This window comes from Neohortaea acidophila (genome assembly GCF_010093505.1).
Source record: "Neohortaea acidophila strain CBS 113389 unplaced genomic scaffold BDY17scaffold_3, whole genome shotgun sequence".
Taxonomy (NCBI): Eukaryota; Fungi; Ascomycota; class Dothideomycetes; order Mycosphaerellales; family Teratosphaeriaceae; genus Neohortaea; species Neohortaea acidophila.
The window spans coordinates 697,234-725,149 of NW_022985512.1; the positions used below are offsets into that span (position 1 = coordinate 697,234).

At 56.0% G+C, this 27,916-nt stretch overlaps 13 protein-coding genes across 13 annotated transcripts; 5 read left to right on the forward strand and 8 right to left on the reverse strand.

Annotated features, from left to right (window-relative positions):
* Positions 1–118: 118 nt before the first annotated feature.
* On the forward strand, positions 119–1,343 carry BDY17DRAFT_293037 (class II aldolase/adducin N-terminal). The gene is made up of 3 exons (XM_033732929.1): positions 119–363; positions 423–632; positions 698–1,343. The coding sequence occupies exons 1-3, from the start codon at positions 153–155 to the stop codon at positions 1,180–1,182; spliced, it is 906 nt and encodes a 301-aa protein (XP_033591729.1). The 5' UTR covers positions 119–152; the 3' UTR covers positions 1,183–1,343.
* BDY17DRAFT_293039 (heat shock protein 70 family) lies at positions 1,344–4,042 on the reverse strand. The gene is made up of 3 exons (XM_033732930.1): positions 3,906–4,042; positions 3,631–3,832; positions 1,344–3,567 (listed from the first exon to the last, which is right to left on the reverse strand). The coding sequence occupies exons 1-3, from the start codon at positions 3,930–3,932 to the stop codon at positions 1,748–1,750; spliced, it is 2,049 nt and encodes a 682-aa protein (XP_033591730.1). The 5' UTR covers positions 3,933–4,042; the 3' UTR covers positions 1,344–1,747.
* A 632-nt stretch (positions 4,043–4,674) lies between these two features.
* On the reverse strand, positions 4,675–6,589 carry BDY17DRAFT_322030 (uncharacterized protein; the record flags this gene model as incomplete). Its single annotated transcript, XM_033736740.1, has 3 exons — positions 4,675–6,357; positions 6,419–6,517; positions 6,581–6,589. 3 exons carry the CDS (start codon positions 6,587–6,589, stop codon positions 4,675–4,677), a joined length of 1,791 nt encoding a protein of 596 aa, XP_033591731.1.
* Positions 6,590–7,578: 989 nt separating this feature from the next.
* BDY17DRAFT_308609 (uncharacterized protein) lies at positions 7,579–9,358 on the forward strand (the record flags this gene model as incomplete). The annotated part of the gene is made up of 2 exons (XM_033735230.1): positions 7,579–7,646; positions 7,705–9,358. The coding sequence occupies 2 exons, from the start codon at positions 7,579–7,581 to the stop codon at positions 9,356–9,358; spliced, it is 1,722 nt and encodes a 573-aa protein (XP_033591732.1).
* A 127-nt stretch (positions 9,359–9,485) lies between these two features.
* BDY17DRAFT_262858 (SAC3/GANP/Nin1/mts3/eIF-3 p25 family-domain-containing protein) lies at positions 9,486–11,567 on the reverse strand. The gene is made up of 2 exons (XM_033731867.1): positions 10,146–11,567; positions 9,486–10,091 (listed from the first exon to the last, which is right to left on the reverse strand). The coding sequence occupies exons 1-2, from the start codon at positions 11,408–11,410 to the stop codon at positions 9,839–9,841; spliced, it is 1,518 nt and encodes a 505-aa protein (XP_033591733.1). The 5' UTR covers positions 11,411–11,567; the 3' UTR covers positions 9,486–9,838.
* Positions 11,568–11,881: 314 nt separating this feature from the next.
* Positions 11,882–13,765, forward strand: BDY17DRAFT_248141 (EAP30/Vps36 family-domain-containing protein; the record flags this gene model as incomplete). The annotated part of the gene is made up of 1 exon (XM_033730882.1): positions 11,882–13,765. One exon carries the CDS (start codon positions 11,882–11,884, stop codon positions 13,763–13,765), a length of 1,884 nt encoding a protein of 627 aa, XP_033591734.1.
* Positions 13,766–13,877: 112 nt separating this feature from the next.
* Positions 13,878–17,120, reverse strand: BDY17DRAFT_246950 (chitin synthase, class II; the record flags this gene model as incomplete). The annotated part of the gene is made up of 1 exon (XM_033730770.1): positions 13,878–17,120. The coding sequence occupies one exon, from the start codon at positions 17,118–17,120 to the stop codon at positions 13,878–13,880; it is 3,243 nt and encodes a 1,080-aa protein (XP_033591735.1).
* A 1,153-nt stretch (positions 17,121–18,273) lies between these two features.
* Positions 18,274–18,861, reverse strand: BDY17DRAFT_293044 (uncharacterized protein). The gene is made up of 3 exons (XM_033732931.1): positions 18,739–18,861; positions 18,496–18,620; positions 18,274–18,436 (listed from the first exon to the last, which is right to left on the reverse strand). The coding sequence occupies exons 1-3, from the start codon at positions 18,784–18,786 to the stop codon at positions 18,382–18,384; spliced, it is 228 nt and encodes a 75-aa protein (XP_033591736.1). The 5' UTR covers positions 18,787–18,861; the 3' UTR covers positions 18,274–18,381.
* A 125-nt stretch (positions 18,862–18,986) lies between these two features.
* BDY17DRAFT_293045 (mitochondrial 18 KDa protein-domain-containing protein) lies at positions 18,987–19,959 on the forward strand. Its single transcript, XM_033732932.1, has one exon. It carries the CDS (start codon positions 19,101–19,103, stop codon positions 19,905–19,907), a length of 807 nt encoding a protein of 268 aa, XP_033591737.1. The 5' UTR covers positions 18,987–19,100; the 3' UTR covers positions 19,908–19,959.
* A 7-nt stretch (positions 19,960–19,966) lies between these two features.
* On the reverse strand, positions 19,967–20,680 carry BDY17DRAFT_293046 (uncharacterized protein). Its single transcript, XM_033732933.1, has one exon. It carries the CDS (start codon positions 20,645–20,647, stop codon positions 20,096–20,098), a length of 552 nt encoding a protein of 183 aa, XP_033591738.1. The 5' UTR covers positions 20,648–20,680; the 3' UTR covers positions 19,967–20,095.
* Positions 20,681–22,687: 2,007 nt separating this feature from the next.
* Positions 22,688–23,773, reverse strand: BDY17DRAFT_293049 (uncharacterized protein). Its single transcript, XM_033732934.1, has 3 exons — positions 23,478–23,773; positions 22,893–23,388; positions 22,688–22,836 (listed from the first exon to the last, which is right to left on the reverse strand). The coding sequence occupies exons 1-2, from the start codon at positions 23,717–23,719 to the stop codon at positions 23,004–23,006; spliced, it is 627 nt and encodes a 208-aa protein (XP_033591739.1). The 5' UTR covers positions 23,720–23,773; the 3' UTR covers positions 22,688–22,836; positions 22,893–23,003.
* Positions 23,774–23,805: 32 nt separating this feature from the next.
* Positions 23,806–26,658, reverse strand: BDY17DRAFT_293052 (adaptin N terminal region-domain-containing protein). The gene is made up of 5 exons (XM_033732935.1): positions 26,354–26,658; positions 25,957–26,144; positions 25,831–25,906; positions 25,411–25,775; positions 23,806–25,353 (listed from the first exon to the last, which is right to left on the reverse strand). Exons 1-5 carry the CDS (start codon positions 26,399–26,401, stop codon positions 23,898–23,900), a joined length of 2,133 nt encoding a protein of 710 aa, XP_033591740.1. The 5' UTR covers positions 26,402–26,658; the 3' UTR covers positions 23,806–23,897.
* Positions 26,659–26,800: 142 nt separating this feature from the next.
* Positions 26,801–27,916, forward strand: BDY17DRAFT_293055 (uncharacterized protein). The gene is made up of 2 exons (XM_033732936.1): positions 26,801–27,333; positions 27,385–27,916. Exons 1-2 carry the CDS (start codon positions 26,843–26,845, stop codon positions 27,455–27,457), a joined length of 564 nt encoding a protein of 187 aa, XP_033591741.1. The 5' UTR covers positions 26,801–26,842; the 3' UTR covers positions 27,458–27,916.

A 27,916-nucleotide genomic window follows, 5' to 3' on the forward strand; every position in this document is an offset into this window, starting at 1 on the left:
GAAGCGACGTCGGAGGCCCACCTTCCGCAGTGGGAAGTGACAGGGCGCGGCAACGTCGACCGAAACCCCGACTCGCAACACGCGCGGGGAATCCAACCCATTCCATTCAACCTCCCAGCATTGCGCATATTCACCAGAACACCATCGCAACCATGGCTCCCTCAGCAGTCCCAATTACGAGCATCGACAGCGCCCCTCTTCCAGTCAAAGCAGCCAACACAAATGGCCAGGAAGTCAGCAAGAAACAAAAGAGCCCCCTCGAGATGATCTCGCAAGGCGTCAGCCTCCCCGGCATCCCGACCTTTCCCAGCTACGCCGAGCACCGACAATGGATGCTCGAAAAGATGGCTCTCGCCTTCCGAGGTGAGTTGTCCAGCTGAAACAGCCTCTTAACTCAATCATCTGACATTACGGCGTCTTAGTCTTCGCCCGCAAAGGATACACAGAAGGCATGTCAGGCCACATCTCCGTCCGCGACCCCGAAAATCCACACACATTCTGGACGAATCCGCTGGGCGTGCACTTCGGCTTGCTGAAAGCGAGCGACATGATCCTCGTCGACTACGACGGCAACGCCATAGGCGGGAATCGAAGTCGACCTGCCAATGCAGCGGGCTTCCTGATCCATAGCGGTACGTCTTCTCCACGTTAGTTACGATATACACGATCGAGAGAGCTAACGCTTCCTGTAATCCAGCGGTGCACAAAGCCCGTCCAGACGCCATAGCCGCCTGCCACACCCACAGCCCCTACGGCAAAGCCTGGAGCACCTTCTGCCGGCCCCTAGAAATGCTAAACCAAGACGTAACCTACTTCCACGGCGACGCACAAGCAGTGTACAAAGACTTCGGCGGCGTAGTCTTCACTGCCGAAGAAGGCGAGCGCCTAGCCGCCGCGCTCGGGCCCAAAGGCAAGGGCATGATCCTGCGAAACCACGGCTTGTTGACCGTGGGCGGCACGGTCGACGAAGCGTGCTACTTGTACACGCTGATGGAGCGGAGTTGCCAGGTGCAGTTGCTGGCTGAGGCGGCGGCGGCGAATGGTGTTCCGAAGGTGTTTGTGCCGGAGGAGAGTGCTAGGTATACGTTTGAGATGTCAAGTGACCCAGAAACTCTTTACTGGGAAGCGCAACCTGACATGCAGTGGGAAGAGCATATGTGCAATGGTGCACATAGAGGGTGATGTTGTTGAACCACGGGATAGATGATGTGTTTTCATGTCGAAGGCACTGTGGTGGGAGTAGAGTAGAGTCATTGAAAGTGGAGTGAGCAAAGAATATGACAAGAGTGGAAGATAATCCAAGAATGAACTAATGAAAGACAGCGAAGACCATAAGAGTAGAGAAGGGTGTATTGTGCGCTACACATCCAAACAAGAACAAACACATCACAATAAAAGTACAGTTTTGCGCTTTAGACACTTGAGACACCATCATACACCGCCCCTGTTCCCCCAATGCAATAGCTCAGCATCCGCGCGCGCGCTCATTCCCCCTACCCGGCGAGAACCATGCGTGTGCAAACTGCCGGGCGAAGCAAAAGATTCTTTTTCTCGCTGGATGTAGTAAAACACAAAAGGTGCAATCAGCCTCTCAGCCACGCCGACTCAGATTGCAGGAGAGGAGCGGAGAGGCGAGGAGGTCGAGGGTATAAATGTAGCGGTACACGAAGTGCTGCAAGGTGCAGCTGGCCCCGGGGACCAATGCGAGTCGGGAGTGTAGAACGAAGGGAGAGGGAAGGAAGTCCGTTTACGGCTTCTTCTCGCCCTCGCCGCCGGGCGGTGTCTGGTCACCAGACTGCTGCTCGCCGGACTGCTGTCCACCCTCTTGGCTCTGCTCGCTGCGTGCACGGTGCATCTTGTCGAAGAGAGTGAGTGATGCGTTCTGCAGCTCGTCGGTCTTCTGCTTGATCTCCTCGGACGTCGCGGTGCCCTCGCCAGTCTGGTTCTTGGCGATGAACTCGCGCAGGCCGTTGATCTTCTCCTTGATCTGCTCCGCCTCGGCCTTGTCGAGCTTATCTTCGAACTCCTTGAGCGCCTTCTCGGTGTCGTTGACCACGCTGTCGGCGCGGTTGGCCATCTCGATGGCGCCTCGGCGCTCCTTGTCGGCCTCGGCGTACTTCTCGGAGTCGTTCACCATGGCCTCGATTTCGGAGTCGCTGAGACCGGAGCCAGATGCGATGGTGATGGACTGGTCCTTGTTGGTGGACTTGTCCTTGGCGTGCACGTGCACAATGGAATCGGCGTCAATGTCGAAGGTGACCTCAATCTGAGGGACACCACGGTGGGCCGGGGGGATACCGACGAGCTGGAAGTTGCCGAGCATCTTGTTGTCCCGGACAAGCTCACGCTCACCCTGGTAGACCTTGATCTCCACAGCAGACTGGAAGTCGGCGGCAGTGGAGAAAGTCTGAGACTTCTTGGTGGGGATGGTGGTGTTGCGGTTGATCAGACGGGTGAAGACACCGCCCAAGGTCTCGATACCGAGGGAGAGAGGAGTGACGTCAAGGAGGAGCAAGTCGGTAACCTCACCGGACAGCACACCACCCTGGATGGCGGCACCGATGGCGACAGCCTCGTCGGGGTTGACAGACTTGGCAGGGTCGCGGCCGAAGATGTTCTTGACGGACTCGGTGACCTTGGGCATGCGGGTCATGCCACCGACGAGAATGACATCTTGGATATCCTTGGCCTGGAGGTTGGCATCTTTCAGAGCCTTGCGCACAGGATCGATGGTCCGGCTGATCAGCGGGTCAACCAGGCCTTCGAGCTGTGATCGCGAGAGCTTGGAGTTGATGTGCTTGGGTCCCGAGGAATCAGCGGTGATGAAGGGAAGGTTGATGTCGGTTTGGAGGGAAGAGGACAGTTCGATCTTGGCCTTCTCCGCGGCCTCACGGATTCTCTGGATGGCCATGCGGTCGTTGGAGAGATCGATTCCTTGCTCTTTCTTGAACTGCTGGACGAGGTGGCGGACAAGGGTGATGTCAAAGTCCTCGCCACCAAGATGCGTGTCACCATTGGTCGACTTGACCTCGAAGACGCCGTTGGAGATTTCGAGGATGGAGATATCAAAGGTACCGCCACCCAAATCGTAGACGGCGACCACACGGTCGTCCTTCTCCAAGCCGTAAGCGAGCGCAGCAGCGGTAGGCTCGTTGACCACGCGGAGCACGTTAAGCCCGGCGATCTGGCCAGCGTCCTTGGTTGCCTGTCTCTGCGAATCGTTGAAGTAGGCTGGGCAAGTGACGACGGCGTTCTTGATGTTCTTGCCCATGAAAGCCTCGGCAGTCTCCTTCATCTTGCCCAAGACGAAACCTCCGATTTGAGAGGGAGAGTACTTCTGTCCCTGCGCCTCCAGCCACGCATCACCGTTGGAGTGTTGGACAATCTTGTAGGGGACTTGCTGGATATCGCGCTGGACTTCGGCGTCGGTGAACTTGCGGCCGATGAGACGCTTGGTGGCGAAAAGGGTGTTTTCGGGGTTGACGACGGCCTGACGCTTCGCCGCGATACCCACTAATCGCTCGCCTTCCTTGGTGAAGCCGACGACAGAGGGGGTTGTTCGTGCACCTGGTGACACACGTCAGCGCTGTACCTCCATCATTATCGCGCAGCCAGCGGACGCAGACATACCCTCAGAGTTTTCTATTATTCTCGGCGACTTGCCCTCCATGACCGCTACGGCCGAGTTGGTAGTGCCCAAGTCAATTCCGATAACTTGCCCCTGCACCTTCTCGCCTTCGTTGAAAGCCTCGGCATAGCCTCTTCGGAACTGCGAAGTTATCGGTGCTCGGATGGCGGAGGATCTGAAAGTGGAGGTTGCGCGCGGAACAGCCTGGAGATGAAGCGTCAGTCATTGCTCGTGTGATGTGGTGAGTAGAGGCCTGCAAATCGAGGGCGGCACGTACATTCCGCATCAGCCTTGCTGAAAGCATCTTGGCTGATCAAAGTCGACTTTTGGGAGAAGAAAGGATGCGCGCTTGATGGGAGGGAGATAAAGACAGGTTGGTGGAGGCGAGGAGGCGTGAGGGGAGGTGTGGATGAAGATGTTTCTATGATGGCAAGTCGGGAGCTCTTGGGAAAGTTTTTTCGGCAGACGGCCGCTCCCGAAAACTCTATTTCGCTTTCTCTCGACTTCCATCCGCTTTGCCACTAGCGAGGGCGAGGCTGGACAACTCCAGTCGTCTGTGCCAGTTACATCAGCTAGATAAGGTAGTCAAGGAAAGGAACGTAGCACATTGAGTATAACAAGGCTTCGTAGCATGATACAACAAGTGGATGCAAACATTCGTGCGATGACTCCCACTCCCTCTTATCCAACGAGAAAGATGGCTGTGTAGCCAACGACTTCTCTGAATAGCCCCCGAAAAGCACCCATTCCATCCTCCAGCCCTCGCATAGCGAATCTCCATGACGATCCAAAATCATGACAGCCGTCCCCATCGCGTTGAAAGCCGTAAGCAGATCCAATCCAAAAAGAAACAAACTCCGAGTACCGAATGCAGGAAGGCCGCGCCATGTAGCTCCAGAGCATCATGCGCGCCGCCCGAATCCCAATCTCCAAATCAAGATGGAAGAACGACTCGTCCGGAAGGACGTAGACAGACCGAGAAGAAGGAGAATAGTGTTACACCATGGGCCCGAAAAAGATCCAGTAACTGGAAGTCATACCCTCGCTCACTTGCCGGTGGCGCGAACCGCCAGCGTCAGCTTCTCATTCCTCTCCACGGCGATGTCGAGGTCCTCATCGCCTTCAAGACGATAGTACTCGCCGTCCTTCTCGTCGCGATACTCTATATCCAGACTTTCATCGTCCTGGTCCTGTCCCTTGTACTCCAGTCGCCGTCGCTCTACGATTCGCTGGTAGAGTTGTTCGAAGTTGAATTGGCCCCGGGGCGGCATGCGGATGACGACGCAGGTGTCACGGTCGAACCAAGCTTTCACCTTCACGGGGGCGGTGGATGGTGGAATCGGAGCTGGCGCGCCGTTGCTTTGCTGCGGTTGATTCTGAGGCTGTTGGCTGGAGGAGGAAGGGTTTCGGTCGTGGCCAAGTTGAGCAAAGGTTGGGCCCGCGAGCGACGATTGCTGTCTCTGGTGGCTCTGCCCATTTGCGCCTTGTGGTTGCTGTTGCTGCTGCACGCCGTTCGGAACCTGGCCTTGCGGTACTCCAGAGTGTCGTGCAATTCCAGGTTCGGGCCGTGCGTGTTCGTTCAAGTCCACAACAGACGGATCCACCTCGCGATCTCCAGGGCGCGGAGCAAAGAAGCTCCGCACGATGGGAGAGGCCGCGAATTTGGGATCGAGGGCGAGCAACTCGCGCAGATATTCGTTCAGACTGGATCGTCGGCCTTCGCTGATGGTGTCTGTTACGAACTGTACCGGGCCAGGCATGAAGGGCAAGGTCCTCTCAATCGGGGGACACTTGCCTGCCTCCTCGGGGAAGGCACTGATGAGGTGGATCTGCAGCTGGTAGAAGTCTTCGTAAATGCGCGAGAGGTCCCAGTGCGCACCATTTGACAGCTTGCATTCCACGATGAAATGGAACTTGTCTTCGGCGTATTCGTATCGGGGCACTGCTGCTCGAACGGGCGAGTAAAGGGCCTGCTGCTGCTGTGGATATCCGTATGGTCTGTCGTGTCCGTAGCCGTTGGACTGCCCATTGCCCATGCTCATCCGCTCCATTCCTTGTTGCATATTCTGAATCTGCTGGCTGCTCGAGACGGTGCCAAGAGGGATACTGGTGTTCTTATACTCCGCAGCCATCTTCTTCCACTCCTCTACGCGAGGTATGCCTGCCTTCTGCACCGCTTCGAGCGGGTCGGCAACAATCTGGCCGGTGGTCATGTCCCGTATCTCGATGAACGACACCGGTATCAGGCCTGGCCCTCCCAGTCGTGTGATTGGCTTGGCAACAAACCATTCTGGATTTGACTGCGCAATGACAATGATCGCCTCGCCTTCCTTCGCATCCAGCTCGTCCGGCCGCTCGGCATGGAAGTCGTACGAAACAATGCCATAGACACCCGCGGCATTCCTCCCCATCGATTTGCTCGCCCTGTGCCCTGGCTCGTAGGCACCGACCCCCGCAGCCCGGGCATGCCCTGGTGTGCCTTCCGCATATCCACTGTCGTGTGTGGCATTCCCGGACCTTCTGGAGCCTGCACTGTCCCGCACCGTCTTGCCCACTTCATCGAAATATTTGACCGGAACCAATCCACGCTCGTTCTTCAGCGGATTGCACGCCTCATACCACTCTTCATCGTTCTCGCGGCTGACCACATGGAGAAAATCGCCGGCGGAAAAAGACATGTACATGTCGGTGTCGGCGGGCGCATTGTAGTCGTAGAGCGCTTTGATCACCTGGGACGCATCAGCACCTATGTTGCTCGAGCGCAGCCTGACGTGGCTTGTATTCTCCTACCTTTTTCGGCGGCTCGATGGCAATGGCGTCTTTCTGGGGAATGGAGATTTGCACGGGCTTGTTTGTATCGTGTTTGTCGCTCTTCATGGAGCGCCGGAACTGGAATAGATGTCAGCGACCGCGACACATGCGCCTCTTTACCGCTTTGGGGGTGTCTCTGACCTTCATCATGGCCGCGAGTGGGCGCCCCGCAGGCCTTTTGCGAGCCTGCAAAGGTCAGCAGCAGGAAAGGGAATGGCGCTGGCTATGCCCAGGTGGAGAAGGCGAAGGGGTCGCGCGAGAGGCTTCGAAGAACAATGCGACCGAGGGTGGCAGTGGTGAATGTCAGGGACCACCTTTCGCGCCAACAAGCTTTTGCGTTGCAGCTGAAGAGAGCCGCTGTGGGTGGATAACGTGGGTAGACAGGGTGTGGTGCTAAATCGCCCGATCTGACCGGCGGGCGTAATTTCCCGTGGCGGGGCGCCTGGGATTCTTCACCGCGGCTCAGGGTCGGGTACCGGGCAAGGGAGGAAGGCTATCGCTGGAAGGGGGAGACGGGTCGTTCGTACGCGCCCGCCTGTGGTTAATCTCGCCTTGCTGGAAGCGAGCGAACGCAGCGCGTGACGGGCTGGTGGAATATGCGAGGAGGAGGAGTGACGTTGGCAGCGTTTGTGATCTTCACGCGACGCATCGACGAAATTGGATGCGCCCAACGCTGCATTCGGCAGGCGGGGCTGCAGGGAACAGAGAAGATGCCTGAGGCTCCAACACGGCACGGGACGGGACGAGATTATTCATCCGTCGTTGATTGCATTTGGTGAGAGCCAACAATTGAACTTCACCAGACCTGCAACCTGCTTCGCTTCCACCGTGATCGGGAGATGCAAATGTGCCGTAACGCCATTCAACGCGCTCCTTCTTGTTATGGAAAGGCTACTACCACGCACGGCGATCGGCATACGGCTTGGTCTTGTTCCTGAAAGCACGCCCTCCACTCCCTAATCCGTGTTGCTAAAGGCCGCCGAAAGTTCTTATTAATAACCGCGGGGTAATCATACATTGCGCTGCATGCTGCCCTTACATAAGGTGACAAGGCTCCTCCTCCACATACATGCATACATATCATAAGTGGCGTCTCTCGTGCAAAAGCCCCCCATTACGGCCGGAGCGACGAGGCGAGGATGCCGTCGGAGAAACGACCGCGGGTCATCAACGGCAAGCCGACCTACGAATATTGCAAAACGTGTCGGTCGGTGCGATACCACGCCACCAACGAATGTGCAGCCTTGCTAACCCGCCAAAAACAGCCGCAGGAGAGTGAAATGTGACACCGCTCGGCCTGCTTGCCAGCGATGTCTCCGTGCCGGTTTCGTGTGCGAAGGCTACACTGTCTTGGAGTTGGCCATTCGACCACTACACGACAATGCAGCCCAAGGTACAGACATCGCCCACTTCCACCCGCCTGCAACGGCCAACAGCCCAGAACTTGCTGCTGCAATAGCCCCAGCAGCGGCTTGTCGCGCACACTTGCTCTCGCTCTATCTCCACGATCTCTTCCCAACCACCCCTCGCTTCGCTCCTCATATTGCGCACACGACCGCGCTGTCATTACCGCATCTTTACGCGCAGAGTGATCTCCCTAGCCCATTGCTGCGGCGCGCTATCGACACGCTCTGTTTAGCGCACCTGGCAAACAAGACGCAGGACGTCTGGCGTACCAACCTTGCCGCGGACTTTCTTGGCCGCCTTCTGGCCCAGCTACGAGGCGCCCTCCATTTACATGGCAGCACGCAGACTGCCAGTCCCCGCCTCGATGGCACGCGCCATGCGAAGACGGCGTCGACCAGTGCACAGAGCATCATGATGACAATCATCCTCCTCAGCATCATGCCTAAGTTAGCTGGCGATCTGGACATTCCGGCTCCTCATGACCCCTCGGCCATTCATGCCCAAGCTGCGGTGCAGTTTGTCGCCAGCTACGGACCGACATTCCTGACCGGTTCGCCACGTACAGACGTCGTGCTGACCCGGCACCTCCAGTTACAAGGCATGGGTGTCGCTTACGCTCGTCGCAAGAATTTCGGAGCCGCGCATCCAGGTTGGCAGGGAGTACCTGGGATGTTGCACGAGGAAGATGCCATGTATCGAGGATCGGGCTTCGTCGTCCAGGATACTCCATCTGAATGGCTGCGGCCCGCCTCTCCTCGACCATCCTCCGCCGCACGCGCTCGCACATTGTACGAAGATCTCTTCGATCCTGTCGCGCAACTCTTGGAAATGGTGGACAACTTCTCAGCCGGCTCTGGGCCCCACTCCCAGCAGCGCCTCGACAACATGGCGGCGGCCATCCGACATGCCGATGACCTTCAACTACACAACATCACCCCCTCGCTCCAAGAGTCCACAGCAAAAGCTTTCGGCCCAATGATCACCGCCAGCAGCGACCCCAACGACTTTGATCCCGGCATCGAAGAGCACGTCTACCTCGTAACGCCCGCCGCCGCCAAAATCATCCCGGAGCACTACCGACCGACCGCCGATCCCTTAACCGCCAACTCAGGCCTCCGCCTCCGCCTCCGCTGCCTCCTAGTGGACTGTGCAATCCTGCAGATGATCGACTCTGGCACGTCACGCAACGACCTCCCACCAGACTGGTCCGGCTTGCACCAAGAGGACATCGAGCGCAGGGCCTACACGACCGCCCGCGAAATCCTCCAGTTCGTACATTACGCCAGTCGGCGATCACTCACGGTAGCCCGCTTCCTCCGCCTTTGGATCAGCGCTCCGCGTCATTTTTTTGTCAGCTATGGTCGCGCGCCGGACGAGGTGCAATGGTGCGATGGCTGTGTGGCTGCAATCTCCGCGCGGATTGCACGTCTCGTAGCAGCAGGTCAGGGCGAGACGACCTGTCCCATGCTGGGTACCGTAGCGAGGTCGATTGAGAGTTACCGGTATAGGTGATTGTCTTGATGGGCCATGTTACTTACCCGGAGAAAAGGAGTTGTGTCGCGAATCTACACCGGTCTTACCGGAAATGAAGCTCGCACACTTTGCAATCGGTAACAGCATGAATCATGATATCCAAAGGCTATGCATTCGTTGAATATGGTTCGCATCGCATCAAACTATCCATACGGTGCCACTCAGGGCTTGAAAGCACACACAACCTCCTCTCTCCCTTCCATGTCATCACCCTTCGCTCCGATGTGTACGTTTGCCTGCGCACCGCCATCCACATCACCCCGCCGATCCTCCATGATTAGTTCTGGGAAGGTGGAAGCCGTCATAACTGTACCGTTGGGGATTGCCGAACTCTTCCAGTGCAAAAATAACAAAGGGAGCCTGAGCTTCTTCTTTCATGGCCCTCTCGCGCAGTTGTCGGACGTTGCACTTGGCCGGGTCGGATATTGACGCTAAAGGACGGAAAAGGGGGAGTGGCAATCATATTTGACCCTTGATGTCGACGCCACGGAATGCGGCAGCTCTCGCGTTCTCGAAGAGGGCGCCAGCTTTCCCACAAAGGAAGCGCACGTCAGTCTCTTTGCGCTCCACGAGATGCTCGCCTCCGTGCTGGCAGAGGAAGTCCAGGCACTGCCGAGCGCCGGCGTCTGCGTCCGATGTGCCGTCTTGATCTTCTTCGCCGTAGAAGGAAAGCTCTTTGGCCAAGAAGTGCACGCTGATGTCTGGCTTGTATCTGTATCGCAGTTAGCATCATTTACCATGCTTTGCGAGTCGACGAGAAACTTACGCCTTGCAGATGGCAGCCATGGCCGCGAGCCGCTCTCGATTGATGAACATGTCCAACAGGTAGGGTCCCATGAAGGGCGCTTCGTCGTATAACCTAAAGAATTTGTGGTAGTTCCCAGCAGCCAGGGCAGAGCGCACCCGCAGTGCGTGTTGCACCCCAGGCTTCTGCTTGTCTGCTGGGGTTAGGTCGGCCAACACGTCGTTCAGATCCGTGCGGTTGCGCGTATAGATATAATACAAGATACGATACGCCACAAACTCCTCCGGCTTGCCCCCCAGATGCGATTTGTAGAGTGCGCGTAGCTGTGTCTGGCATTGATTGTACTCACCAAGGTCTCCCATCTCCAACGCGATGCGTGCGTGCGCCTCGTACACCTTGACGGTGAACTCGGTCTTGATGCGTTGCACTGTCAAGTCCTGGCGCATAGACTTGAGCTGGTCGCACGCGTAGGTGTAGTTATGGTCGTTCTTCCACTTCTTCCGCACCAGGTCCAGTGCTTGCTCGAGGATGCGTAGGGGTCGAACGGTATGAGGGGCAGGGGGAGCAGTCAACCGGAAGTAGTTCTTTTCGAGGGTCTCACAGGTACCAACAACAGGTCCAGTGGGGGCGGGAGAATCCTCATGAGATGAAAGGTAAGGAGAGGGCTCGGGGGTATGGCCAAAGCGCTGCCGGCGTCTTTGCAACGCGTCTGCATTGCTCAGCTCGGCGTTGAGCCGCATGTTTTCGATCTTTTTCTGTTTCTTGCTCTGAGCTTTCGATTTACCGGAGATGCGATCCTCGAGACCATGCGTGATCTGGTTCTTCTTCCACGGCGGGGTGGTATCGAGTTCCTCGGCCAGAGTCATCTGCGTGTCGGGTGACTTCCGTTTTCGTTGGTTTTGCGGTGGCGGCGAATACGCTCCATCGTAGGTGGGAGGCAAGGCGGCATTCATGTTAGTCACAACGGCGTTCTGCGCTCCATACAACGCCGCCTGTTCACGTTCTTGCTTAATCATATGCTGAGGAAGAGGATAGGTGCGCCAGTCGATCATTTCTAACCGGCCCGACTCTGCGGCCTCGGTGATGATGACCTTCAACTTGTCTTGCATGGCTTTCTGGTCTATCCCGGGAATCGCATTGTCTTGCTCAAAGGCGCGCTGGACGTATAGTCGTACGGCGGGCGACCAGGTGACTTTGGGGGGTTGGGCTGCGGAAGGAGGGGGAGGAGGCTGCTGCAGCGTATGTCGTGCTGGCACGGCGGTGTATGCTGGTGCGGCTCCCATCATGGCGGTCGCGGTGGGGACACCTGCTGTCTCAAGCAGGCGGCCTCGAGCGTTACAGGCGTGAAGTTCACTGAGTCAAGGAAATGTGGACGTCGAAGAGGGCAACAGACGTGAAGTTTGATTTGTTTCAACCGGGGTTGAATGTGGTTGCGTCGGTGGTGGAAGGAGGAGAGGGCAAAGTTGGGGCGGTGGACAAAGGGAAAAAGAGGCGGGGAGCGAATGTCAAAAGTCGTGGCCGACACGTGACCATTAGATATGATATCTGGCACGCGACTCGTCGACGCTACCGCACATATGCACCTGCTTCATCATTTCCTACCCCTTCCGTGATCAACCTGTATTCTTTGGTCATTAATGGACGGCATCTCGAACGCTGGTACCGGAGGAACACGCTATTACAAAGAAACCATCTGTGACTCCCCAAATTCTGGATCGTCAACAGGCCGACCTCTTCACTGATGACTCGACATCTGGATGTTCCTTCGCCAGCTTGACCTGACGACAGCGCTTCGGCCAAGTCTGTACGATGGAGAGAGCTTACTGTTCGTCGCGGAGCGCGTAGGTCTCTATGAAGGCAAATTCAAAATCGAAAAGTATCAAAATGGGAGTGCCTATTTGACCACTCACCGCATCTGCTATGTCGACAACGAGGATCCGAGGACCTACTCGGTCGCCGTCGATCTCAAGGAAATCGAGCGCACCGAATACTATGCTGGGTTTCTCAAATCCTCGCCGAAGGTCACTCTATTTCCGAAGCCGGGCAGGAAGTACACGCAGAATATTAGGAGCCCCGTCCCGCGATATGGCTCACCCACTGGCGTATCCTTCAACAATAGTGGGGGCTCTATGCGGCCGCTCAACCAGTCTCCGGCTCCAACGAGAGACGTCAACGCAACCTGGATATGTCAGATCTGCGGCCTGCCAAATTCCATCCCAAGTAGTTTCGACCCCTCAACGGCCAATCAATATACACCGTTACCTCCTTGTCAAGCATGTGGTATCAAACCCGAGCTGGTACACGTGAGCAAAGCTGCTATTGCTGCTATGGCAAAGCGAGCACCGGGAGTGCCATCAAGCCCACAGCCTTCTCGAACGAGTTTCGGCCAGTCTGAAACGGCGCCGAACCCTCCTCCGCCTGTTGTCACGCCTGGAGGCACTCCATCAAATCAGTGTCCTAGATGTACCTTCCAGAATCATCCTTCGCTGATGAGCTGCGAGGTCTGCGGCGCATCACTTTCACCTCACGAAAACGGTCTGTCAAAGCAATCTGCCAATCCCATCCAGCGACCCGAGTCTCCCGGTCCATCTCTGAATGGGTCCATCATCGGGGATGACACGATCGAGACCGTCAAGTTCTCTTTTCGAGGAGGAGGCGAAAAGTTGTTCCAAGAACGGCTAAGAGAAGCTCTGGTGCAACGCAAATGGCTTCTGCTCAGCGCGCCTCCCGTGCCAAAACCAATCACCCCAGCCACGTCCACCAACAGCCCCTTCCAAACCCCTGACGTGGATTCCAGAACCGGCACACCCCATCAGCGAGTCGTCGGCATCGCCGGTCTAGAGCAAAGGGAAGCAACACTCCGCGAGAGCAACAAGACCATGATCTCGACCGCGTTCGAAGACCTCGAAGCCCTCATGACCTCTGCCAAAGAAGTCATCGCCATGGCCGAGCAGTTCGCCAAACAAATGGATAACGGAAGCAATGGAGAAGCGGCGCATGCAAGAGCCGTGCTTTCCGATTCCGCCGCTGCTCTTGGCCTCGTTACGACGAAGGATATGCTCGGCTCGGGCTCGTCTTCCGAGACGCTGTATATCACCGAGCTCGCACGCAACCTGGCGGAATTCCTCACAGACGACAGAAGAGGCGTACTCCGCCGAGAAGGCGGGATCATCTCGCTCGTCGATCTGTGGGCTGTGTTCAACCGCACGCGCAACGGCATCGAGCTCATCTCGCCCCTCGACTTCGAAAAAGCAGCCACGATGTGGGAATCATTGCATTTGCCCATTCGCCTGCGAAGATTCAGAAGCGGTTTGCTGGTGGTACAAGAAAAGAGCCGAACAGACGAGAAAACGATTGCAAGTTTGCTGAGCTGGCTACGGGAGCCATTGACGACTTCCTCGCTGTCCGAAACGGAATCGGCAGACGTGGCTTACGGCAAAGGGGTGACGGCGCAAGAAACAGCGGAGCGTTTTGGCTGGAGTGTGGGCGTCGCCACGGAAGAATTAGAAATGGCCGAAGAGACGGGCGCGCTGTGCCGCGATCCATGTTTGCACGGCATCACGTTCTGGGAGAATCATTTCGCGCATACATGGGTTGAGCAGGCGACTTCGATGATGCAAGACCTGGCAATACACGGTTGAAACTTGAAGTAGACATGCAAGTCTTGATTCAAAGTCGCTCGTGCAATACATATCCGAGCTCTATCCCCCCTCCCACACGAACGCCGAATGAGAAATACCGTAGCAGCATGCCTCATTTCCCACGACTGCTACCAGCACTGCTCGGCGCAAGACTACTCATCTTACTACTCAACCAATCACTCCCGCCACTCATCCAATCCGGCAAGCCAAACGTCTTCTCACTCAAGCCGCCCACACTGCTCTTGCTCCCCAGACTGCTCGCCTTACTACCATGCGCCGCGCTCATCCACTTCGTCTCCGCGTTCGCAATCGAGTGCACGACATTGAGGAACAAGTACGTGCTCGAGCCAATAGCGCGGAACAGCGCGAGGCCCGCGACGAGCCAGAGGATGCAGGAGAGGTACAGATTGTCCGCGACGTGCGTATTGCTGTACGCCTCGCTGACAATCATGGCGAGCACGGCGTTGCAGCACAGCCAGACGATGACGACGTACGTGCGCACAGCGCGATAGTAGTCCTCCTGCTGCTGCGTCTCGCTCACCACGTCCTTGGGCGCCTCCTTGCGGTCGCGCAGGTTGCGCAGCGCCTCGTCGTACCCGGAGTCGATGTCGAGCTGCTCCGACGGCATTTCCACCTCCACTGCGCCGTTCTTGGTAACTTTCGCCACGCCCAGGTCCTGCTTGAGCACGTTGTCGCCTTTCGTGCCCCAGGTGACGTCGTGGGTGTTGCAGAAGGCGTAGACTTGCAGCGAGCAGACGTAGCTGGGGAGCAGGGCGAAGTACTGCGCCGAGCTGGTGAACATGTGCCACGGGTCGAGGTAGAGGAAGGACATGATGAAGTACAGGCCGACGGTGGAGAGGATGCTGACGACGATGTTGGTGAAGACGTTGTTACCCATTTGGATGGTGTTGTGCTTGTGCCCCGCGTTGTCGCCCAGTTTCGTCGTCAGTTCGACGACGACAATGTAGATTGCTGCGAAGGTGTTATACGCCATGATGATGCTGAAGGTGATGAAGGAGCCGAGGAACATCTTCTTCGCGCCCTGCGGCCTGTTGCCCAGCGAGAGGATGAATTGCATCAGGATGAGCAGCACGCAGACGTAGCGGAGGAGCACGAAAATGTACAGGCCGAGGTTGTGCGGGAAGGGGTCGATGGTGGGATCCGAGAGCGAGCCGGCGATGAAGTAGAAGATGAGGTAGAAGTTGCCGAGCGAGAAGAAGGTGAAGAGCAGCTGCACAAACTGGTAGACGAACTCGACGTGCAGCATGATCTTGCGAGCGATGGTGTGGTCCGTACTCCAGACCTGCTTGAAGTGCAAGAGCGAGTAGACGGCGGCGAAGAAGGCACCATTCAACCATCTGCGACGCTGCGAGATGAATTCGGGAATGGCATCGGGCACGTCGGTCTCTCCTGTGGCGCTCTTGACGTATTTGAGCAGCCATTGCTCGTTACGTTTGGCTACCAGCTCCCAGCATAAGATGCGGTCCTCGGCGAGATACATGTTGGCGGTAAACACATCTGCATCCTGACCATGGAGCGTTTCGCCCTTGAAGTATTGACTGAGTGGGCCATGGCCGGTCGCATCATTTTGCAAAGCGTGGAATCGATAGGCACTCAGCGCACCCGGCAGCACCGTGATGTATCCAAACACCGACTCGAGCGGCTTGTCCAGGATATTGGACATCTTGTATTCGAAGTTCTGCGAGGCCACAAGCGGATTGAGCAGCTGCAACCAGCCTTTGCCCTTTGCAGCACGGATTTCGCCCGCAGCGCCTGCAACTCTCGAATCCATATCGAATGCCTTCCACAAATGATACAGCGAGTCGTTACCAGGCCGCGTTCCGACGTCGAGAAGGATGCACACGTTCGGGTTCAGCGCTTTGCCAAACGCATTGAAGAACCAGCGATGGCTGTTCAGCTTCTTCGCATTCTTCTCCTTGAGACAGAAGATCATCTGGCACGGCACGATGCCCTTTTCCGCGCCCTTGAACTTCAGATCCGCGTCGAGGGAGACCTGCGTGGTGTACTCGTACACATGGGCGGTCACGTCACGCTGGTTGACTTGATTCTTGGCGATGCCGGATTGGTAGCAACCCATTGCTGCAATCGCGTCAAGAGTCCGCGGATGCACCTTTGCACGGCCGTCGGAGATGACGCAGACGACGATCTTCTGCCATCCGTCCTTGCCCCAGGTCCGCGACTTGGCTCGACTGCAGAAGTGCGAGATGTTGCGCATGATGCCGTGCATGGTCCGCGTGAAATGGATCTCGGACTCGTTGTACATGGTCACGCAGATGAGGAGTTCCGTCTCTCTCGCCGAGAAGCCGATGTTCTGGCGAAGCTTGTAGCCGCGGTCGACGAAGTCATCCGGGTCACATGTGACGGCGGTGTATCGCATATGAGTAAACTCCACGTCGTCACGCCTGGGCAGGAACGAGTACAGAATGGTGGGGATCTTGCACTCTAGGATGAGCTCGCCGTTGATCAAGCGCACCTCCTTCTTCGCCATCTGTGCCTGTCTTGCTCCTCGGCGCTCCTGCTTGCCTGTCGGTGCTGGGCCGTACAGATCTTCTGCTTTGTCGTTGTAGAGGTCGTCAGTGAACGTGGAAGCAGAAGCGAAGCTGTCGTGTGATTTGAGATCCGGTCTCTTGGTTGACACAGTGTCATCGCTTGGGGGGCCAAACACATCATCGGCATCCTCATCCATGTCTATGGCAGTCATTTGAGGCGCATCGAGTGGCACGTCCGAGGCCAGGGGTCGACCTCCTGCGAATAGTGGTGCCGGAGGCAATGGCCGCTTTGGTGAACCACCATACTGTGAAGACGGCGTACCTGGTCTGGGACTGCCGTTGATGTCCGAGGGCTCGTAGGAGACATTGGAAGGTGGAGGTCTTGTATAGTCCAAGGAGCCTTTGCCAGACGACCACGGGCGTGTGGGCGATTGTGACGAGCGCGAAGAGGGTCGGAATGGAGCGTATTGAGGAGAGTCGATTGTCAATGGAGGGATTTCGGGGGCGTTGTCGAGAATGGAGGGGTCACGCGAGAGAGTGCGTGTGCTTGCAGGCGGCTGATATGATCTTGCCGGCGAAGTCGGTCTACTGGATGTGCTGCCGTCGTCCTTAAGATCTTCTCTGCTCTTGAATCGCACCCGGGTCACCTTGGCCTTCGGCCTGCCCTTGGAAAGCGAGCTTTCGACGTCTTGTAAGAGGCTGTTGACGTCGCTGTGCACTGTTGAGTTTTCGGTCGAACCTCTTCCTACATTGCTACCGGAGAGCTCCTCTCGCGCGCGCGAGAAGACGTTGTATGCCGAGGTGGCCTGCTGGTCACGCTCGCGATCGGGCGTCAACAGACGCATGGTCGAGCCATTGGGCGTAGGAGGTGCGTTGTGACCGTTGTCTGAGCTCTGGTAGCTTGGCGGACGATCGTAGTCGTCTGGTGAATTGGGGTAGACCATTGTGTCGTGTCGTCCAGACAATGCGCGAGGTAGCGATTGGAATGCGGATGTTTGGAGACGGCTTGTTGGACAGTGTGTCTCTTATGCAAACATGCTGGTGGTAACAGTGTAGAATATCGCAGGGATTGCTATAGCGATCGCAATGCCATTGTGAATGATGCCAATGGATGCGACTGTGATTTTTGGGAGGATGACAGAAGACACAGAGACATCGGAGGGTTTGGGACAGGTCAACAGCGGTCAAGCTAAGGTTTCGTAACGTTTTGGTGCTGCGTTGCTGAGCAACCAGCGCCTCGACCCACAATTTCTCCGAATCCGGCGTGCGCCACATCTCCATCTCGACGGAGGAAGATGGACGTGGGTGAAACATGCAGTGATGATAATTGGCATGGCCAGCTAGTTTCGCGACGGAGTGTGCTTCTTGGAAATTTCTCGGCTGGCACGATGTCGCGCAGGGTAGAAACGATATGAAGCAGCCGGCGACCAGTCAGGTGACGCCAGGCGGCCCAATGCGTGGCCATGTCTTCTTGATGGACAAGCCAGTTTACCGCCAGCTGCGGATGAGCACTCAACCAATACGCAAGAGGTTCATGCTGTGGACGGCCAGTTCTTAGAATGGAGTCGTCCAGTCTAGACCCTAACCGAGACATGTGAGGAAGTGCTTCGGTAGGATTTATCGGCCTTGGAGACGGCAAAGCTGGGAATCGCTCGAGTCTGACCATCCATGCTCGAGGCTCCATTGCATGAGGCGCACTCTGTGTGGCTGATGTAGACCACACAGCACGCAAGATGGACGGGGCGGCCAGTGTTACAGAGTGTCTGCGGCAAGTTCGAACGGTGCTGGCTTGAGACGCCCAGACGAAGACGTTCTATCTCCACACTTGCTTACCTTAGGCCGCACTAGATAACGGCCCTTATATTGAAGCAGAGGCTCCAGCGGGGTGAAGCAGCTCCTGGAAAACGTGTGGGGAACAAGGCATCGTGTGGTAGTCGGCTGAGACGAGCTTGCTCAGTCCCGCGAGCAATTGAGGGTTTTGCCCATCAACAACGTGCTTCAGGAATGAAAGGTGTGTTCGAAGGATGGCATAGCATTCAATGTATCCCTCCCCTCTACATGTTGTAATGCGTGGTATGTAGTTATGACAGCCCCCTCTTTCCGTGCTCAGTGCTTAGCACCCGCCTTCTGTCCTTCTTGCTCGGCGCTCTTGAGGAATTCTCTGAAAGTAGACATCAGCATCGAGCTCCCTCTCTTGTACAGGCTGCCTCATCGACTTACTGTATGAATTTCTCCTCATCTTGGTCCTTGGCGTTGAAGGCCGGCGTCTTTTGCGCCTCGCCCTTCTTGCCGCCCGTAGACAGGTAGGCACCGACGAACATGGTGCTGAGGGTAGCGATCGAGAGCTAGGAGCTGCATGTCAGCGCTGATCTGGAGCGGTCTTCGAGCATGCTGAGAGCAAGCCATTGGCGCTGACTGCGGCCCGCGCAAAGGGAGGAGGGGTCGAGCGGGAAGGGCACATACCCAGTGCGAGCCGACTTTTGCGCCGGCAATGTTGTAGTAGGCGACCATCTTTGACGGTGTGGTCGGGGGTGGAGGGGATGAAGGGGGTTGGTGATGGGGGATGAATGGGTTTGAAGGTTCCAGTTTGAAGGCGAGTTGCTGTCGGAAAGCTTTCGGAAGAGCGCCACACTGCTGTGGCTGAAGCATCGACTGCGCCTCACATTGGCGGAAGCTTGGAACGTCAGGTCTATCTGTCACTCTGCTGTCACCTCCGACGCACCCCACGTGCACTCTTCTTGTACTACTATTCTTGCTCCATCTATTCCTGATCTATCTTCCATATTAGCATATTTATTCATACATATCCATAAACCCCCCAAACCATGGCAAAAGACGACCCCAAAGCCGACCCAGACCAACTCAACTCCATCGAACGCCTCCGCAAAGAACCCCGCCCCGACTTCTCCTCCACCCCGGTGCAACGCAAACCCCTCCCGAAAGAAATCCAACAAACCCTCGACAATGAAGAGCGCTTCTGGGACGTCCTCAGCTCCGGCAAGGCTGAAGACTCCACCGACTCCGGACTCCGATACGCCGCCTACGCCAACCGGATACGCACCATCATGCTCAGCGCCCACCGATACGTAGCCTACACCAGCGACATCGGCGAGTCCTTCCGTCCTGTCGCGCATCCGTGGCTCGTGCGGAGTGCGTATGGCATCAGCTGGGCCTATATCTTGGGCGATGTGTCGTACGAGGGCTACAAGGCGTATCTGCGCAATGAGAAGGTGCGCCACCCGGAGAAAGATGCCGATGCAAACACCTCCACAGCCCTCGTGGTTCCCGGGCATGTTGCGCCGATCGACGACTACCGGACCATCATGGTGCAGCGCGGTATCTTCCAATCCATCGCCTCGATGGGGCTGCCTGCTTTCACCATCCACTCGGTGGTGCGATACAGCGGGCAAGCGTTGAAGAATGTGAAGAACACAAAGATACGGACGTGGGGTCCGATAGGGCTGGGTCTTGCTGCGGTGCCTGCCTTGCCGTATATGTTTGACAAACCCATCGAGCACGCGACGGAGTGGCTGTTCCATTCGGCTTTCGAGGCTGTAGGTGGCCCACAAGCTGTTGGTAAAGATCCGGCGACAGGTCTGGCGGGTCGGCCGGAGAAGGAGAAGGAGCTGTAACACGATTTCCCGCTCACATATACGATGACAATCTACTCAATCTATTGGTGAACCTCATGCTCCAGTGATGCGTTGCGTCTGCTAAAGTTTTCATCCGCGCCGACCCTTTGTCATTCTGCTGCTTCCATCGTCTGCACCCTTTCCACCTTCAAGCAAGCGAGATTCGTCAGTGGCAAGACTCAGCGGCATCATTCTGTTTTGCGCTGAGGCACCAGATTCGTAGCTTTTGCTTGCCGACCTTCTTTCGCCTGTGGCCATGATTCGAAACGTCCATCACTCTTGCGAACGGGCTTTTGCGCCGTCTGCACGGTTGACCGACCTTCATTCCCCCGCTTTTTCGCCACCAAGCCAACACCCGTGTCATCGGCGACAAACGCCTCGTATTTCCCCCTGGATGTACTCCAGATGCCTTTAGCCTGCTCCTTCGTGATCTTAAGTCGTCCAGCTTCGTCCCTCCAGTTCAGCATCGGCCTGATCACGTTGCTGTAGAGCACGCCTCTGCAGCTGAAGAAGTACGGCGCGAGTCTGTTTCTTTCTTTGCGCGGCTGCTTGCATGCTTCGAGCGCGGCTTCCCAGTCTCCCTCTTCGTCTGGCCGGGGGATGTCGGTCCATCCGCGTGCTACTAGGGCGACTTTGGTGCCCTTGTTCCCCTGTGATTGTGCGGTGGGCGTGTTTGTCTTTTTGGCCTTCGTGACCTTTGTCTTCGTGATCTTCGTGACCTTCGATTTGCTGCGTGCCATCTTTGTGGATTTGTTTGTTGTCTTCTTCCTCTTCGAACGCGCGACCACGATGTCTTCCTCGTCGTCTGCATCACCATCATCCACCCCGCTATCGTTGGCGCCACTTGCGACGCGTTGAGGGTAGTAGAGCTTCCACTCCACCGGACAGTCCGCAGCATTGTGCTTCTCAATGAACCGCGCCAGCGCCATCACCATTTGCACCTTGCGCTGCAAAGATGCCTCTCGCGGGATCCTCAGCATCGTTTGAAGGAAGCTCGCTCGCTCCTGCGGCTCGACCTCTTCCGCCCAACGGTCGACTCCACGAAGGTCCAGCGCTCTCAGCACGGCAAATTCATTCTGCAGCCAGCGGCCTGCTGCTTCTTGCTCTGCCTCCCATTTCAGCATCAAGTGGGGGTCATCTTCTTCGTCTTCGACGTCCATGGGACCTGAATCTTCTCCGAACAATTCCAGTTCCAGTGGCGTTGGCTTTGGCTTTGATGCGCCGTTTTTGGAATCGCGTAGTTTCGCCATGGTGTGCTGGGTGTGTTGTCTTACAATTTACGCGTGTTGCAAGTTGTCAAGTTCCAGTCAAAGTCACCGTTTGGCTGTCCCGGAAATGAAAGTCGCACAAAGCCATGCAAGCAGCCTTCCCGCAGCAGGCGCTCGGGCCCACAAATCATGTGATCGCTTCATCTCCCCCCTCGTCATACCGCGCCGGCTAAACCTCGCCACCTCTTTCAACGAGGATATAGACTAATTTCGCGCGCTGGCATCTCATACTAATATAACCAGGTCCTCCCGAACGCCCTCCCGACGCCCTCCCTCCTTCGAAAAAAGCCAAAACCGAGGCCCCATGAAAACCCCGAAAGGGGCGAATGTGCGCGGCTAGTTTCGCTTCATCCCCGAGGGGTGTTTCGTTTCCGACGCCCTCCCTCCGTCCTCCCTCGTTCGAAAAAAGTTCAAAACCAGGCCCCATGAAAGTCCCGAAAGGGGCGAAGGTGCGCGGCTGAGTTTGGCTTCACTCACGAGGAGTGTTTCGTTTTTGTTGTTTTTTGACCGTACATGTTGACAGGGCGTGCGTTCGAGAGTTGGTTTCGTTTTTGTTGTTTTTTGACCTTTACATGTTGGCAGGGCGCGCGTTCGAGAGTTGGAAAGCGGGAAATATGATTTGTTCTCTAGTGCTTTCTTTTTCGTATGTGTGAGGGCCAGAGTTCGAGTGCTCAGATAGAATGTACGGGCTAGAATCCTCCACGACAGACCATACATGTAGGAATTAACTTAGATGAAGATGTCGAGATCCTTCCGCCTTCCTCCTAGGGGGAGATCATGAGACCCACATTTCACGTGATCGTTCCTTCCGCTTCCAGCAGATTCGTCATGCCCTCCGGCTAAACCTCGCCACCTCTTTGATGAGTATATAGACTGTAGTTTTGCCCCCGCATCTTATCCAACCACTTCAGCGCGTGACCAAAGGCTGAAGTGGTTGGTGCCCCCTCTCCCCCCTGGAGTGCTAACCCAATAGGTCGGCGCGAGGAGGAGGAGGAGCGGAGGAGTGGAGGATTTCCTTATTTCCTTTCTCTCTCTTTCCTTTACTGCTAACTCTAGGCACCCCGCCTCCAAAAAGACAAAACCAGGCTCCATGAAAGTCCCGAAAGGGGTGAATGTGCGCAGCTGAGTTTGGCTTCACCTCAAAGGTGTTTCGTTTTTGATGTTTGTTCGCCCTGAGGCAGGCCCCGAGTTCGAGTATCGCTGGAGGACGTTGACTTGTTTTTGGTGCTCCTTTTCTCTACTTCTCGGAATCGTGCATTCGAGTGCCAGGGCTCGAGCGCTGAGTTGGAACGATTCACGTGTTCCGTGAGGTGAACCAGGGGTGTAATGATGGCCATACTGCTATATATTTCCGCCTCCATGTTGTGAGATATTGTTCAACAAGACCCGCTATACATGTGACCATCACAGCTCGCCGCTGAGATCGCGGATTGATGCAAACTGACCGACGAGGCCAAAAAAGAAAGCCACGGCATGAATTCGAACTCGAACTTGCACTCGAACTCAAACTCAGGCCCTCTAAAACGTCAAAAAAGGAAACTTCTTTTTTACAGGGAGAAGCAAGGCGAGACTCGTAGGACCCCAACAGGTTGTGACTTTTGATGCCCATTTCTGACCTCAAACAGATCAATTTGATGCTGCGAGTCATTGGTTGGAGGGCCCTGCGCAAAAAAATCAATATATAGAACTTTCAAGCGGTGACGAGGCTTAAACGGACTGCCATGTCGTCTGCACTACTGACGCGCACCGGAGCTGAGAGGTTACCGTAATCGTTTCGATGATTGTCTATCGTAAAGCTTTCGCCTCCAGATCCAATCGAGCAATCCAGCTAAAACAGCTCGCGAGCAGCAGCCTCACCTCCGACATCCCCAGGCACAGGCTCCTCAGCCGCCAGACAAACAGCCGTAGCGTAATCCCCGTCATGACTGATGCTGATCCGCGCAACCTGGCCGGTGAGTTCCTCGTGCCCTACCTCCGCCTCTCGCACCATGTGCTCCTCGACGAGAGGGCGAAAGTCGATCTCCGGAATGATGGTCGTTGGTTCTGCATCATCACTGGACAGCGGTGGGGGCGCCGGTGCTGATGCTGACGCTGCGTCGTCTAATATGACGGCCATGAGACCTTGTCGATGCGGAGAGGGCTGAATGACGATTTGGTGGAAGCGCAGACGGCGCCAGGAGACGGCTTTTATCGTCGCTTCTTTGGCTGCCCATCTATACAATACACACATCAGCAATGCAACAAGACAGTGATAAGAACCAGCATCCTGGAATCGGTTCATTGAGAGAAAGGAACTCCTCACCTCCCAGCCAAATGCTTACTAACAGCATCCAACTGCCCCCCATCGACCAATCGTCCATTCGTTAAGTACTGGCTCGAAAAGACATGCTGTTCGCGAGGCGTGAGGAAGCGCCGGAGGAAACGATCGAGGTACTGCGGTTGGGATTCGTCTTGCTGCGCTTTGACGAGCAGCGCGCGGATGCGATTGACGTGCACGATGTCGGTGCCGATGCTGAAGCCCAAGGGGAAGGGACGCAACGGCATTGGGTGAAAGCGAGATGTTGGCGCGACGGATGCGCGTTGTCGAGGTGGTGATGGAGGTGGGAGTTGAGGTGGGAATAAACATTGAACACGACTTTTGACCTTTCCGCGGTGAGTTTTATTCCCCGAGCTGCAATGAGAATGGGGTATCTTCATGACTACAACCAAACTAATCGGAACGCTACAATCCCAACAAGTCTCCGTCGCCATGCGAAGCATGCATCATAGGCGGCGCTTGGCCTAAGCCCTGCCCTTGATTCACCACGTACGTCTGCTCCATCCCGCCCGCAGTGGTGAGACTGCTCTCGAAATCTCCATTCGAAGACATTTGAAGCGGCTGCGTTCCAATAGAAGCAAAGTACGCGTCCGCCTCATCCAGCACATCGCCGTTGGCACCGGCAGCTGGTGCATGGCCGTTGGCTTGCACAGCGCCGCCGTTGGTGTCCGTAAGAAGCTTGGCCTGCTGCGCGGCTAGGTACGAAGGCAGCTTAGTCTTTTGCAGCGCTGGTGAGTCTTGGAGTCGTCGGACTCGTGTCGATCGGAAGACCATGTGAACCGGTTTCAGGTACACGGTGGCCAGTGTTCCCACAACGAGACACATCTCTTCGAGCGTGATGGGGTCCAGCTTTTCGCTCTCGGCCGTAATCGGCGGCTTCTCGCCCATCACAATAGATCTCGCAGCGGCGGGGTTCGAAGAGAGCAGCCGCCAGTACATATACCCTCTGTCGCGCAAATCGGGGTTGTCGGTCTCCTCCGTAGCCCATTTAAGCACTTTCGGAACCAAGTCCTGAGCCTTTGTCGGGCGTTGAATGAACAGCTTCACCGTAGCGGTCAGCAGTGCAAGTTGGACCTCATGCGGCTCATCCGTCCAGCTGTCCAAGAAGTCCTCGAGCAGGACCTCTGAATTGTCTATCCGATCGGCATATTGCCCAATAACCCAGATCATCGCTGCCTTCGCTTCTGGTTCGTCCAGCGAGTCCAGATTCTCGCACAGCGTCGAAATGATGGATTCGTACTGGTTGGGGTACTTGCGGAAGATGTTCTTGATTACCACCGTCGCCTCCTGCACGATATAGCTGACTTTCGTCGCTACCAGCTCCAGAAGTGTGGTAATGCAGAGCCTGGCGGCCGGCTCGATCTTGATGGCCAGCTTGCCAATGGCGCGGACCGATTTTCGCACAAAGTGCACATCGATCTCGGTCGCGTACTCTCTCAGTTCTGTCAGAACCTCCTTGATGTTCTTTTCGGTGGCCAGCATGAAGATGAGCTCCAGCTTCGTCACCTTCACGTAAATGGGATCGTTGTACTTGCAGAAGAAGACGCGGATGTCGTTCCTAAGGACTTCCGGCCTTCGCTGCAGGATCAGTAGAGCATTTCGGAGGGCGAGGTACTGAATTTCCGGGCCTTTGCTGAGGAGCGTGACCAGGGGAGGGCTGAGTTTGGCGCACAGGGCGGAGATGGTCCTTTCGGATTCGATGTAGTTCATTAGGTAGAGAATGACTCGAATGCAGGTCAAGACAACGGCCGAGTTGGTGTGTGACAGTCGAGGTGTAATCCGTTCAGCGAGAAGAGCAGCTTCACTGGTGTCCTGAGGGACGTATGATGTGAGAGCTTCAAGGATGTACGTTTGTCCCCATCTGATAATGGATTAGTCGCGAGAATCTCGAATGTTGGGCATAGCCGAGGGCACTCACTCGGAGCAGTCTGGAAGAATCTGGACAATCTTGCTCGCATTGCCATAATCGATGGAGAATTTGATTGTCTCACTCCGCTCCCAGATGTCCATGAGAGCTGCCAATGAAGAGGTGACGACGGTAGGGTTCTCGTCGCGGAGCATCATATTCAAGCGATCAATCAAGTCGCTCCCCTCCACCAGCGCGCGGTCATGATCATAGAGTTTGGCGACACAGAATGCCGCAGTCTTGCGAACATAGGGATCGTTGTCTTTTAACAAGCCTTTGAGTGGTTGCAGAGTCGACTCGACGAATTGGCGAACGTGAATGTAGGAGATGGTTCGAAGGGCTAGGGCGCGCATGAGAGGATTGGAGTCTTCGAGGTCCTGTTCGCAGTGTCAGTCTGAGGGAAGCCATGGTATGTCAAATTGGGCTGCATACCGCCAAGAGAATTGGGAGAGCCTTGAGAGCAATCTCAGGTTTCATGCGGGCATAGTTGACGAGGAATAGATAGCACCTGTCCCGCAGATCAGCAGCGTGTTCTCGACTGGCACCTGTGTATCCTACATCTTCTTGATCTCCAGGCTGGGCAACTGCATTACGCCCACGACATCGGGGAACAAAGCCAGCATATCGTTGTTGCTCATCGTCATATTGGCCACGATCTTCTTGAGGGCAATCTTCTTGTTCAAGAATCCCTTGTCTTTCTTGCCGCCCGCGGCATTGAGTTCCTGGCGCAGCTCCGCCACTTTGCCCTGTGCATCGCGAGGGTAGAGTAAGCTTCTGTACAGAGGAGGGGGTGGTAGGCCTTGTTGCGCGTAGGCGAGATAAGGTAGGAACATCACGATGTATGTTGGTCATGGGGGGGGTGGTTGATTGAAGGTGGATTCGGTATTCGTTGGCGTATTCGCGACTCTCATGGAGGGTGTGAAGGGCAGTGGAATGGAGATAATAGCAGACATACCCTAGCAAAGAGCTTCGCATCCTCATTGCTTCCCTTTGCGAAGCTCATGTTGTCCGACCTTCACCCGCGCATGCAGGCTGCGGCGCCGCTCTCCCGTGCTACGCTCCGCTGCCCGCCAATGCAATGTGAGGAGGGAGCGACGCTTCCAGTCTCAGGTATCGATGCGGGGTCGCCTGGATCCGGGAGGCCGATGGTGCTTGACGACAGGGAGGAGGCAGATTGCGCGGACAAGCAAATAGGAGGAGGTGTAAGAGTGTCGGAGCCCGAGCGGCTAAGTTCTGGAGCTTGTGAGCGTCTCACTCGCTGCGGAGGTGGAACAATTAAAGTGGACTTGCTGGGGGCGGACGGTCACGGAGACGGAGATTTGGTGGAAGGCCTCAGGCAGCACCGGGGCTTGGCGGGAACTTCCATTCAATCATGTTCAGCAACATTTCCTCATCTTCATCAGCCCGATCAAACACCAGCTTCCACAAGAATTGCCCTATCAATATGTCGGTCGAAGCATCTTCAACCCTCCAGCCTCGGTGGCTGCTGGATCTGAACGCCGCAACCCAATCGAAGCCCAAACATGGCGCCCTTCCCGATCCGCCGGGCTACAGCCCCCCAAACGCCCTCCAGTCCAACAGATCGAAGAACGCCAAGTCCGTCACAACCCGCAAGGCCCCTTCGTCAGAAGAGATGGACACCCTGAAGCTCAAGAAGGCGTGGGAGATGGCGATCGCGCCGGCAAAGCAGCTGCCCATGAACGCCTTTGGCATGTACATGACGGGCAACTCGCTGCAGATTTTCTCCATCATGATGGTGTTTATGCTGTTCAAAGGCCCCATCCAGGCCATGTTCAACATCCAGTCCACATTTCAGCGATTGGAGAGCGAGGGGAACAAGCAGCAGATGATCCTGGTTAAGGCGGCGTACGTGGGCTGTAACTTGCTGGCACTTGCGCTGGGCATATGGAAGGTGAATGGCATGGGGCTGCTACCGTCAGTGTCTGTTTTTCCTGAGATTTTGATTATTATGCTAACAGGAAGCAGGACTACACGGTCCGACTGGTTGGCGTGGGAGAGCGCGAGAGAACCCCTACAAAGAGCGTTTTATGTCCCTTGAGCAGCTTTGAATGTCAACACTTTGCATTATCTCAAGTCGAGCCGACCTTCCACTCTGTGATGACTTCTAGTGAACCTATCAGACACGCTTGAGATCCAGTGGCGCCGCTTGAGGCTACCAGTTATCGAAAACTCGGGACGACCCTCCTATGCTTTGTGCTCGGGTGAAGCCTCGAACGGTATTATTAGCCGTCTCGTATCTCACCAGATGCCATCTACTTTGATCGCTGCGGACGCCTGCCGATAGCTACATGGGCCGCTTGCCGTTACTACTCAGCCTCTCCGAGTCGCAACCAAAGTACATGTAGTTTCTAGGACACAACTAAAGTAGTTCCTACTGCGCAACTAAAGTAGTTCCCACTTCGAAACTAAAGTAGTTTCCCAAACCGGCACCCGCTAGCGCCCGCGCTGAATGTCCAATCAAAACGTGCAGAACGAAGGAGGAGATCCGGCTACGAGC